Source organism: Tenebrio molitor, chromosome 9, assembly GCF_963966145.1.
Source record: "Tenebrio molitor chromosome 9, icTenMoli1.1, whole genome shotgun sequence".
In the NCBI taxonomy this organism is placed as follows: domain Eukaryota; kingdom Metazoa; phylum Arthropoda; class Insecta; order Coleoptera; family Tenebrionidae; genus Tenebrio; species Tenebrio molitor.
In genome coordinates, this window is record NC_091054.1 from 2,489,611 (window position 1) to 2,501,330 (window position 11,720).

The 11,720-nt window shown below is 34.4% G+C and overlaps 1 protein-coding gene and 1 non-coding gene across 3 annotated transcripts in view; both read right to left on the reverse strand.

The window, feature by feature from the left end:
* Nucleotides 1-11,406, reverse strand: part of LOC138139476 (uncharacterized) — an 18,306-nt gene extending 6,900 nt beyond the window's left edge. The window contains exons 1-4 of one of the 2 annotated variants that reach the window (XM_069059762.1): nucleotides 10,991-11,406; nucleotides 6,627-6,926; nucleotides 2,747-2,979; nucleotides 113-428 (exon numbers count right to left, since the gene is read on the reverse strand). In XM_069059762.1, coding sequence (XP_068915863.1) covers nucleotides 113-428; nucleotides 2,747-2,979; nucleotides 6,627-6,926; nucleotides 10,991-11,227 — 1,086 coding nt within the window. In that variant the 5' untranslated portion in view covers nucleotides 11,228-11,406. The remainder of the gene's footprint in view (nucleotides 1-112; nucleotides 429-2,746; nucleotides 2,980-6,626; nucleotides 6,927-10,990) is intronic. The other variant, XM_069059763.1, reaches the window with a different exon arrangement.
* TRNAG-UCC (transfer RNA glycine (anticodon UCC)) lies at nucleotides 27-98 on the reverse strand. Its single transcript has one exon. It is a non-coding gene; the product is annotated as a tRNA-Gly (tRNA).
* Nucleotides 11,407-11,720: the final 314 nt, after the last annotated feature.

Sequence of the window (11,720 nt, forward strand, 5' to 3'; positions counted from 1 at the left end):
AAAAAAAACGCAGTGGAAAAAAATGATGCGATGGCCGGGAATCGAACCCGGATCAACTGCTTGGAAGGCAACTATGCTGACCATTACACCACCATCGCACATGAAATGTTACCTGTCTAATCACGTGAACATTGCCTTCTACGTCAATCACTCTAGATATGCGATAGGGAGATACTTGGATTGTATCCAGAGGCCTGGATGGAGTCTCCAGAATTTCTCTTTCTAGGGAATGCAAAACGGCACCTCGAGGAGCGCGAGCTTGACGGGATAAACCGTTGAAAGCTGCGTCCAAGATTGAGCTTTCGCATTTTTCGCCGCCATCTTGGGAAAGGTCCTTGAGGGCTATTCCAGCGAGTCCTCGGACTCGGGCGTATTTCGCTTTGATGTCGACACTGGTGGCGTCGTCGAAAGCTATCCATTGATCCTTACTGAAAAAATATTTATTTTATCGAAGGATAACCCAGTTTGTCCTGTTCTGTTTTTCATTTCTCAAAAACTTTTAGATCGCACCTGGTAAATGTTATTTCCTCTTTCTTTCTAAACTTGATAGTTTATAAATCTGTGACAGAATCAGGTGCAACAACCTCAATTTTTTTTTTGAATTTTTCTGGTGCTACGCCCTCGCTCTAGGCCTTTAGAAATCGCTCTATCAATTCTCAGAACAATAAAAGTCATTTTTTCGGAGGTGAGCACATGTGTTGTCATTAACCTGAGATATTGTCAGTCGATTATTACCAATTCGTCACTCTTTGCCAGAGTTGTGAAAGAAAATTTTTTAATTGATCCTGATGAAAGGTACCCACGACGCATTATTTCAAAAGCCGAACCTATCTGTCTACGAACGTACACACTATATGCAGGTGTGTCATGGTGAGTTATTGTATAAGATTATTACTTTCGCAATTTGCTCCACTTTGTAAAGCTTTAGAAGCGAGCAGCTAATACGACATTGCCCCTGGTGGCTGTTCTACCATGAATACGCTGGACGGACCATGACAGTGGCAATAAACAACCATCGGCGTGGCATATTTCTATTAGACGAAATATTGCCCAAAACCAATAAATTTATGTTAATTAAAAGTGATGCAATCTTTAAAGTGGGTACTTGACGCGTGGTTTTTCTGTAAATATCCACGGCAAAATTCACCAGAATGGTACATGAAAAAAATGAAAGTTTCCAAGATTACTATAGTTATACCTAGTTCAATGGAAAATACGCTTGATCATTCTGTGAACTTTTCTCACGTCGTAACATTTTTTACCGTGTACCAACTGTACAACACCTCAATGTTTTGAATAGAGCTTTTTGAAAGAAGTACTAATTCATTAACAATTTTAGTAAGGATGTTACTAGGTGCATCAGAAACATTTTCATTTTAATTTGCTATGCAACCAATAATACAATAATAACAGGTATCGTGCGTTCATTTAAATTTATCCTCAAAGTTGGCATTGGAGAATCGATTGAGAACGCACCACTCGTGTAAAAGCGTTGATTTCAACAGCTAATCTGTGATCTTTATCCGTATAGTGCGTTCACAGTTGAGTCTTGAACGCCTACTTTGAGGATAAATGAAATGAACGCACGATAGTTTTAGTATAACATGGTCAACAATTTATTTTATTGACTGTTTGATTAACTTTCATTTACAATTTTTAAATAAAACTAAAAATATGTAATTTGTATTAATTCTGTTCAAATTAATAGATATCCATTCCCTGAAGAGTATAAACACGACACATATTGATTTATCAGATAAGAGCAATTTTTATCTATTTAATCGTATTTGTTAGCTACGTTGAAGTTAAAAATATCTACAGTTCCAGTCATGTGAATACCAATATTATGATAAGAAAATTCTGACTAAATACTTAAACCGTAATTCAAGTATATCCTAATTATTGTTTTAAAATTTCGAATATAAACTTGTCAGAATGAAAGTGTTCTTTAATAAGCGGGTATATGTAACGCTTTTTCGTAAAAAATTCAAATAGAAAAAACGTTTCATGGTTTTGTTCTGGGCACTCTGTTTTCTCATTGGCCGCCGAATGAGCGGGCTCCGTTTAGTCCCACCTTTCCGATAAATAGGTGACGCCGGCCGAAATTCGTGCACTTTCGTTCACGCTCTAAACGTGTTCGTTTCGTCCACTCCTCTCCTCTCCTTCAAAAAACACTGCGGCTGCGTAAAAGCGAGCTGGATAAAAAGGCAATGCTCTTCTTCACTATTAATACCTTAGCTCTTTATCGTCAAATATTTATTAATTATTTGAAAAATTAAGAAATAACAAGTGCCCAAAGATAGTAAATTAAATGATTTGTTGATGTTTTCTAATTCGAAGATGTTTTTCCGACGTGGTGTACCGGAAAGTTCCCACTAATAATTCTTATGTAATGACGACTGGATTTAAATTTGAAACTAATTGGCTAAACACCTGTATATTTGTCGTGAAATATTCAGGAAGAAACAATTTGGAGCGAATTAGCAATAAATAAAAAAAAGAATTTCATTAGGTCCGGACATCTTCAATTAAACTAGTTTTTATGGCTGCAAAACGCCAGCCGAAAGTGAAAGTGTCTGGTTGCAGTTTTGAAGTTAATGTTTTTTCCGGTAAAACAAAGCAGTATTGAAAAGAAACAAAATGAATTTGTCGAAAACAGTGAACCCGTCGGAGCTTCAGTACTTTCGCTCCAACAGCTTCCTTTTATAATAGTTTCCGCCTTGCGCAGGATATTTTATTTTGTTACCTAAATATGTAGGGACCCGCTTGATCCTGATCCCTTTCCAAGGTCCAGTTGCCCCCATTTCCCATTAGCTGGCACAGCTCATTCCGGGTCACGGACTGAACTTCCAGGGCCGGACTTCCCGGAGCGGTGTGCTTCTCGCTCTGCAGCTTAAACTTGAACGCCTGCACCGGAGACGTAATAACCAGTTTGGACAAAGGCGCCCCCAATCCGCTAACCAAATCCACGACGGAATCCTACGATGGAAATGACATTGATCAAAAGGTGCACAATACGCCCACGCTCTAATTTTTCATATAAATAGGTAATTGTTAATTGCGATAACCCGGATCTTTGTTATGAATATTTATGGTGACACACGGTAACAATTTGCGAGGTTGTTATACCCGAGTCCTTTTAAGGACAACTCTTATTGCGCAACTGCGTGAGTTGTAGTTCGTCTGGATATTGGTGCATATATAAAAGGATAAGTGGTGTGGGTGTTTGTTATTTTTTATGTTTATTGTTCGTGGTTTGCTCCTTGTGCAGAGATTTGACCTTCGTGGCATGTGTCCAATTGGAAAAATATATGTACTCGTATTTTCGTTGCATAATTCGTACAATGGTGAAGAAATTAAGACGGTGTAATACAGAAACGTCAAGGAAATAAATCTTGTAGCGCTGAAAATGGTACAACCTTGACTTATATAATCTTTGCTTTTGGTAGGTGTATCGAGAAAGAGTTCCGAAAGCGAGTTTCGGCGCGCTGGTGTTATAATTCTTGACTTTTAGAAGAAATTTTTTGGATGAAAGTGAACTAGGTCTGCTTCCTTTTTCGTTATACTGGTTGGAAACTCTCCATAAATTTTTTGTATCGCAGTTTTTCTTAGCAATTTTTAAGTGTGTAATGTAAAACGACGAAAAATATTACCCCATTGTTTTTACTTATAGAAATTGAAGAATGAGGAGAAGTATTATACTCCGTTCACTTAGGCAATATAGTAATCACGTGCACACCGCGCAGTCGCTGCACTGTGATTAGCTACCGAAGAGGCTCCGCCTCTCATTGCGAATGACTTACGCAGCAGACTGGAGAAGCATACGGTATTTTGAAATTCACCAATTAAAAAAAATGGCGGTAACGACCTTTGTGACCATTAAATTATTTTGAAATTGTTTTCTTTTATTAATTGTGTATGCAAAAAATATACGATAGAGCGGCCTTGAACAACAAAAGGATTGAAAACATGTGGCGCAGCTTTAGATTATTACACATAACCCTATGCTAAGATTCACATAACCCAACGGCTCGGTTAAATCTTGGCAATGGTGACTCATTCATCTAGGAACCGTTCTCCAACCAAAACCATTCTTGATCTTCGTTCATGACAACTGTGGTAATGATGACATTTATAACTGGATTATTCAAGCTGCGTCATTCATTTTCAAATATGTACATTGTTTTTTATAGCCATTCTTGGTCATAAATTTCTGCATTTTTTTTTTTTTATAGCCTTCCACTTTCACCATATTGGCCTATCAGGTACCTTGCGGTCGACTAAATTTCTGCATATGGTGTACTAAGATTAAGCACTAAAATATCACACAGAGAGGTGTGTACTTAGGAATGTAGCTTAAGTGAATAGAGTATAGTTACTTAAGAGATTATAATACTTAATAATATGTTGTACTTTTTTTTCTCATGCACCTGAGTTAGAAAGTCAATATCATTAATATCCTTTTTCATAAAAATATTTATTTGTTATAAATTAATAAGTACTTTCATAATTTGTTAAACACTTAAATTTCCACATCTTATTCACTTTTACTTTTATCTGTTAACTGAAACGGAATTTCATAAATTCATATCGAACATGCTTGATTTCTTTTTAAATATGTAAAGCACGTCAAAAATATTTGCATATTTTTAATTCCGACAGAATAATTTTGTTCTCTAAAAAAGTTTCAATACCAAGTTTTTAAGTGATTTTTTTAAAATTTTTTGATGACGTCCTGCAATATTTCATTGTGTGGTATACAGGGTGTATCTGAAATACGTGTGATAATTTTAACCCGTGGAAGAACTCGCCAATTTATGAAACTTTTCTTTATCACATTTTGCAAAATTCCCAAAAGTTATTCAAGATTTTTTGCCCCCCAATTTTTGCCAAACAAATCCTTATGTTAATTATTTAATTTTTTCTATAACAATGTAACTGCCAAGGCTCCGTTTCTATCACAGAAAATTTTATTATTACATTAATTTATTCCAAATTTTAAATCAATTTGTAACGCTTTTTCGTAAAAAATTCAAATAGAAAAAACGTTTCATATAATAAGCCCTGCTACGTGTTAAATTAACACACGCATTTTAGGTACACCCTGTATATCCTATAGGTACCATGAATGGGGTAATTAACAATATATATTTTTTTATTTATATGTACAGGATGTAACAGAAAAAAGTGCATTTATTTTAACTTATAATAGGACTCATCTACTACAACTTTTCTAAATAATTTTTTTTTGGAAAATAAATTATGAAGGGTTTTAAAAATTAATCTAAATTTACTAAAGATTTGCTTATCCGCCTATGGAACAATTTTAATTTAACTACATTTAATAAAGAAACAAAACAAGCAGGTAACAAAAAACAAACGAAAGTAAAACCCTTTTATAATTTCGGGAAAAAACATTACTGCAAAACATACTGATTGGTAAAAAACAATGAATGAAAAGTGCAATACGAAGGGAATAAAAACATTCAGTTTTTACGATTCCTATTTAAAAAAGTTTTCAGATTTATAAAACTCCATTCAACGTGAATGGCACGTCAAAATAAAGGGGCGACAAATGCCAATTTAATTTTGCAAATTCCAAGAAACTTTATTTAGAAACATTGTTGTAATTGATGAGAACCTTCTATTACCAGTTAAAATAAATGCACTTTTTTCTGTTACACCCTGTATATTTCCCCAGTGGCAACTAGTTTTTTTTAAATAACTGTTCTAACAAGGATTTTCTTTACTCTTAAAATTTGATACTTTTGAAGACGAGGGTGTAATATCAAATTTGGTTTTTTTGTTTTCTTTGTTTTCATTTACCTTTTTATTCTTGATATGTCGTCTTTTTTATTTTTTGTAACTGAAAAGGGAGCACGGCATCGAGGCCGGATTTATTTATCATTACGGACACTTCTTTATTTCTTCTTCTTTTTTTTATACACCCACTTTTTACATGACATCCAATGACAATGAAATGACAACTGAACGTAGTTACCCAGCGACCACCCACCCAAATATTGACCGTGTCCAGCGTTGCTTAACTTTTCTAATCATTACCAATTATTATAATTTCTTCTCGTTTTGTTATATTTGCATATATAACTGTTTTTTTTTTAATTCTCTATCGAAAAGCTTGCTCCTAAAAAACTAGGAGAGTAGATAATGATTGAAATTTTTTCTTTGAATTATTAATGATTTTTTTCAATACTGCCTACGATGTTATCTTCTACCAACATCCACATTAAGATGCCCACTTTTCAATACAATAGAGAGTGAAGGTGAATTTCCAATGAATATTATTCAATTTCATCAGATACCTCGTTCTCCCTTGATCTGCAGGAATAACCAAGAAACTGTTCCGCTTCAGTTGCCGTAGTACTATGCATTGTTACGACTCATTCAACTATGCAAAACACTTCCAGCCGGAAAGGTCCGAAATCTGTATCAAACACCTACGGTGAGAGTTTGATGACATCTCTCAAAACCGGAAGAATTTCGCCCCAGTTTCGCATTAGTCACGTTTAAAAATACATTTGAAATTTTAATGAAAAAATCGCATTACTTTCACTGAAGCATCAACCTTGATCACATTGTTAATTTTCCGTTGCGTAACGGCTCACCGTATTCTGCATATCCCAGAGCCCGGAGAGACGACTGGGATGGAAAGTGACGTTCTTGGAGGCCCCGAGGAACGCCGTCTGGAGGACGAAGAGATCGGCATTCTTGCTGAGGGTTTTGAAATCGTAATATTTGGCGAGCGTCTCGGCTTTCGAAGGTACGGCGAGGACGATGTACAAGTCGCTTCCGAGCCTGCTCCTCACTGTCGAGATGAAGTCGTTGATGTCGTTCTTCGAGTCCAGCTTCTTCAGGTTGATTTCTATGCCGTCCACTTTACTGCTTTTCAGTATGTCGACCAGTCCCTAGAAATGGAATTGAATGAAAGTCGTGCCAGGTGGAAGGTTTGTGATAGTAATTGGTTCTTTGTGCCGCAGAAATGTAAGAGGTTGTTGCATGGTTTGGAAAATGGATGTACCACGTCAAATAGTCCGGTTATTGAAAGTCATTTCAAAGAGATATAGATGCTGATAAAACAACAATGCTGCGAGAGTAATAATATGCAATTGTGGTGGTGGTTTAATTAGGAATGAAGCAAAGACTCGATCTTGTATTATTCGCCGGATAATAGGATTAGTTCCAGATTCAGTATAATCTGATGAACATGATTTAACTTTGCCAAGCTTAGTTAAATTGCATGCCAGTGACAAAAGAGATGCAACTGTTTAAACGTTGCATCATAGTGAAATAGAAAAATAACGCTAAAATGATCACAGCTTATCGGTTTAATAAGCACAGTATTAGCTACTTCGTTATATTAGTATTATAAAAAAGGGGCACGGCATCAAGGCCGGACTTATTTATTATTATTAAAGATGCGATGCAGCAAAAGCACACTGCTATGCCTGCTCTAAATTAAGCAAGACTCGAGCAAATCAATTGTTTTCTCTAAATAATACACATCGTACCTAGATTTATAAACCATATAAGGTAAATATAAGTAAATAATCGAATAATAGCTATTTATGCAACGAGTTGCAAAATGAGCGTCTTTTTTGGACTAGACGTGACAATTGGACCACGAGTGTCAACATTTCGTGTGTAAAAAAATAGCCATTTTGCTACGTGTTTCATACAAGAAAAGCACACATTCTGATTAAAATCCTGTTTAAATCTGCTATTTCAATAATTTTCCGGGATAATACTACTAATATGTCACTTTTTAACACTAGTGATAATATAATGTCACTTTTTTTCACTAGTTATTAAATGAAGCACGTTTGACAAAACTAAAATAACATATCACAATGGTTACTTTTCGTAACTGAATTAGAAAAACTTATTTTCACATTCAAAATATCTTACAAAGTACTAAATTTTAGTATTTGATGAGAAAATTTTAGTCCCTTGTTTTGTGCAATGTAAATTTTACACAACCTGTATTTTTCAATACAAACCGCGGATTTTGGTGTCATTGCTAATTATTTATTATCAAATACTGATCTATTTGTTACTGGTTATTTGAGAAGTTTTATTTTTTTATGTTTTTATGGCACCCCCAGGATCTTTCCATAGTATACTATCGGGTGTTCATTTAAATTTCCCATCAAAGTTGGCGTTGAAGAATCGATTGTGAACGCACCACGCATCAACTTGCAGATTAAAAATACAAACAACGCAAAAGTGAGGTTAGATTTAAATAGCTGATCACAGTTTATAATCCGTGGTGCGTTCACAATTGACTGTTCAACGCTAACTTTGACGGGAAATTTAAATGAACACCTATAGGTATACGAAAAAGGAATAAAATGCATTTGTTCATCAGCGCAGCTAAGGAAATAATTACACGAGGGATGACAAGATTATTATCGTGTATTGTGTCAAGGTAACAATTTCTACTACGGCTGTTTTTATGAAATTTTTACTTTCTTTTATTAAAGAGTTTTTTTCTGCATTCGATTCAAACTAAATGTATGAAATATTTATTTTTTGTTTTACATGAATGAATTTTTTTTAGAATAAAAACTACTATCTGTACTATCTGTTTTCTTCTACCTATCCCATTATGAAATATACAAATAAAGAATTGCTTTTCTCTAAAAAATCAATAAACTTTCAACAAATCTACATAGTTTACATATTTATTTCTGTCAATTTTGAATAAAAATTCACTATTTTATCAATAATGTAGTAAAGTAATAATAATGAATTAAATATCTAAATCAAAATTATTACATTTTGAAAAAGAACTTTCTCGATAATGTTTTGTTTTTTGTATTTATTCTCAACCACAAAGTTTACAAATAGATGATTTAAAATTTTTAAAACATTCAAATTTCAAAGCAAAAATATTATTTTTAGTTATGTATTTAGTTATTTTTCGTATTCATTAAAGATGTATTAATTAAGAAAATTTTTATTTTTAGAATTTTAAAAATACGCAACTAGTCTCCTTCACCTTTTGTCCAAAGTCAACGCCTTTAATAACTTAAACTGCTTCCAACGCTTATTCAATTTAAATAAATAATTTTATATTTATTTTTATTACACACGAGGTTTTGTAATTAAATGATATATCTAACAGTAACAAGAATATGAACAATTTAAAAAATAAGTTTCAAAATATATACAGGGTGTCGCAAAAATTAACGTATTCCAAGTCGGGGGTCTTGTAGGGAAAAATCTCAGGAATCTCGAAAAAATAAAAAATATAGGGGGGGGGGGGTCTTTACAAAGATGTATGGCTCTGAAGGTTCAAACTTTTCATCATGTTTTCTTCAAATCAAAAATATAAATGGTTGACATTCATTTTGAAATATGGTGAGGATGATTATGTGAAATATTAAAATATAAATGAAAAGACATTTCTTGAAAAAAACAGCTTTATCTCGAAAAAATAAAAGTTTTATTTTTCCAGTTTTTGTTCAAAAGGGAAGTACAACATAGCTAGAATATTAATCAGGTACTTTTGAACAAATATTGGCAACTTTGATATTTTTTTCAAAGTGACAGCAATTTTTTACTTGGTCAACAGGATGTCCCCTACTAAGCCCCGAACTCGGAATACGACAATTTTAAGACACCCTGTATATATACATAATTAAATTTCTCAAAATTCTTGCACAGGTAAATCTAGAACATCACTCTCCAGTACGTTTTTATATTTATTTTGATCTAGATTGTTTTCAATAAAATCATAATACTTTATTAAGTATTAAACTAAAGTAGCTATGTATGTATTATCATAATTATTATTTAAACAATGCAAATCGTATTTTTTTTAAATAAACAAAAAATCTATACTTTCAAGTTCATAAAAATGTAAATTTTTGCGTTTATTTTATTCGACTTACATGGATTTTTACTACCCACTGAAATTAAAAAACATAAAAACTACATGTCCCACGAGCATAACTTTTACTTTTATTGCTACTTTGCATTTTCTTATTTTCAGTTGTTTAACAAATCGTCAGAATTTTCTTTTTTATACACATATATTTTCCATATCTTATTTCCACAAAACAATTCTACGAGAAGAGAAAATTGATGAAAAAGTGATTCTCTCTGGTGCGTATTTGTTCACTTTCTTGGGTAATAAACTCATTCATTAAAACATTTAAAATAAAAGAATGTAAATCGCCTCTGGAATGAAACCTGCACTAAACTACATCAATTTGTGCCAATTTAAAACAACAACTATTACTTTCATTTTATCATTTTTTATCTACTCTTACTTTTGATATTGCATATTAATCGAATCAACGACACCATCTCGTGATCATTCACCTTTCCATCGTGATCTGTCTTTACCTTATTCGCCGAAATTAAATTATCTGCCATCGGTGCAGGCTTTCATCAACCTTGACAAACGTCGAATCATTTTTGTGATATTTCTGCGCGTAAATGTTAAGAAATAATTGCATACCGTTGCATGATTTATTGTAGAGTTTTTTCAGTTCATTACCATCTTCAGAGAAAATTTTAGCCGGTTGCTCTTGATTTAGATACCTAACATATCGTCGACAAATTAATCAAAAAATGAACAACCTGTTCTTACGCCAGACCAATTCATCCAAATATAGTAAATAAAGACTAATTGCGCTTGAGTTTTACTGAGATTTTGTACCAAGGACTAAGTGTGTTTGATTAGTCTGGGAACTTAACTAGGTTACAAGGTTGCATTTTTTACAATAAATTTATGAAAAATTATTCGATATTGTGGTGAGAATAAGAGGTGTAGTTCGCAGCCTTGTCAACCAAAATATAAATTAGCGTTACTATTTTTAACAAAGTGACACACGTGACGTTAGTGTTGAGAAGAATAATGTGTTCTGGCGTAGAATAATTATTAATGGCTCGACCTTTGGATGGAAATGAACGCACATTACTCATTTCTCACCTCCGGCTCGAAAATCAATCACACTAATACCTGATTGAACTCGTTGACGGTGATCAAGATCTTGACTCCCTTGAGGTGCTCCCTCATCCTATCGATGGACTTGACGTCGGAGTCTGCAGGCAGCACCACGTGGCTGCACTTGCAGGAGTCCACGTGCGTCAGCTTGCTGTAGTAGCAGACCAGCTTGGAGTTGGTCTTTTTGGGACAGTCAGCTGCGGCGGTGATCGCCAAAACGGCGATCAAAAATATGGCACTCGAAATGTTCATTTTGTACAACTTTGACCTGTTTTCCCGTTGAAAACGTTAAAGTCGCATCGTTTTTCGCACATGTGTTTCCCGCCTGGTCTACCGTTGAAGTCACTGGTCGCGTGTGGAAGAAACTGAAAGTGTTTTTGGCGGCCGATCTTATTTAGCCGATCGCCGAAGATTAACTGATCGTTGGCGGTCACTTGTGCCAACAAGTAGGGTGTTCTCCCTGAATCGGTAAGAGGGAAAAGTGATTCAGAGCGATCGAGGTGTTGGTGGAGGTTGGAGGACGGCGTGCGATCATAGCGGTGCTTTTAGTGCGCCTATGATTTCATCGGAATATGGGTGACATAAGGTGGCGCACGCTTTATTTAGACATGATTGGGTTAATGAATTCTGATGGTAATTGCTGGCCAAGCGGCAAGAATTATAACTGCGCGATCCTAAAATAGAACTTCTTGTATTTGGGTTTCAATAGCGCTGATTTTCATCCTTGACGATCATTATCAACCAG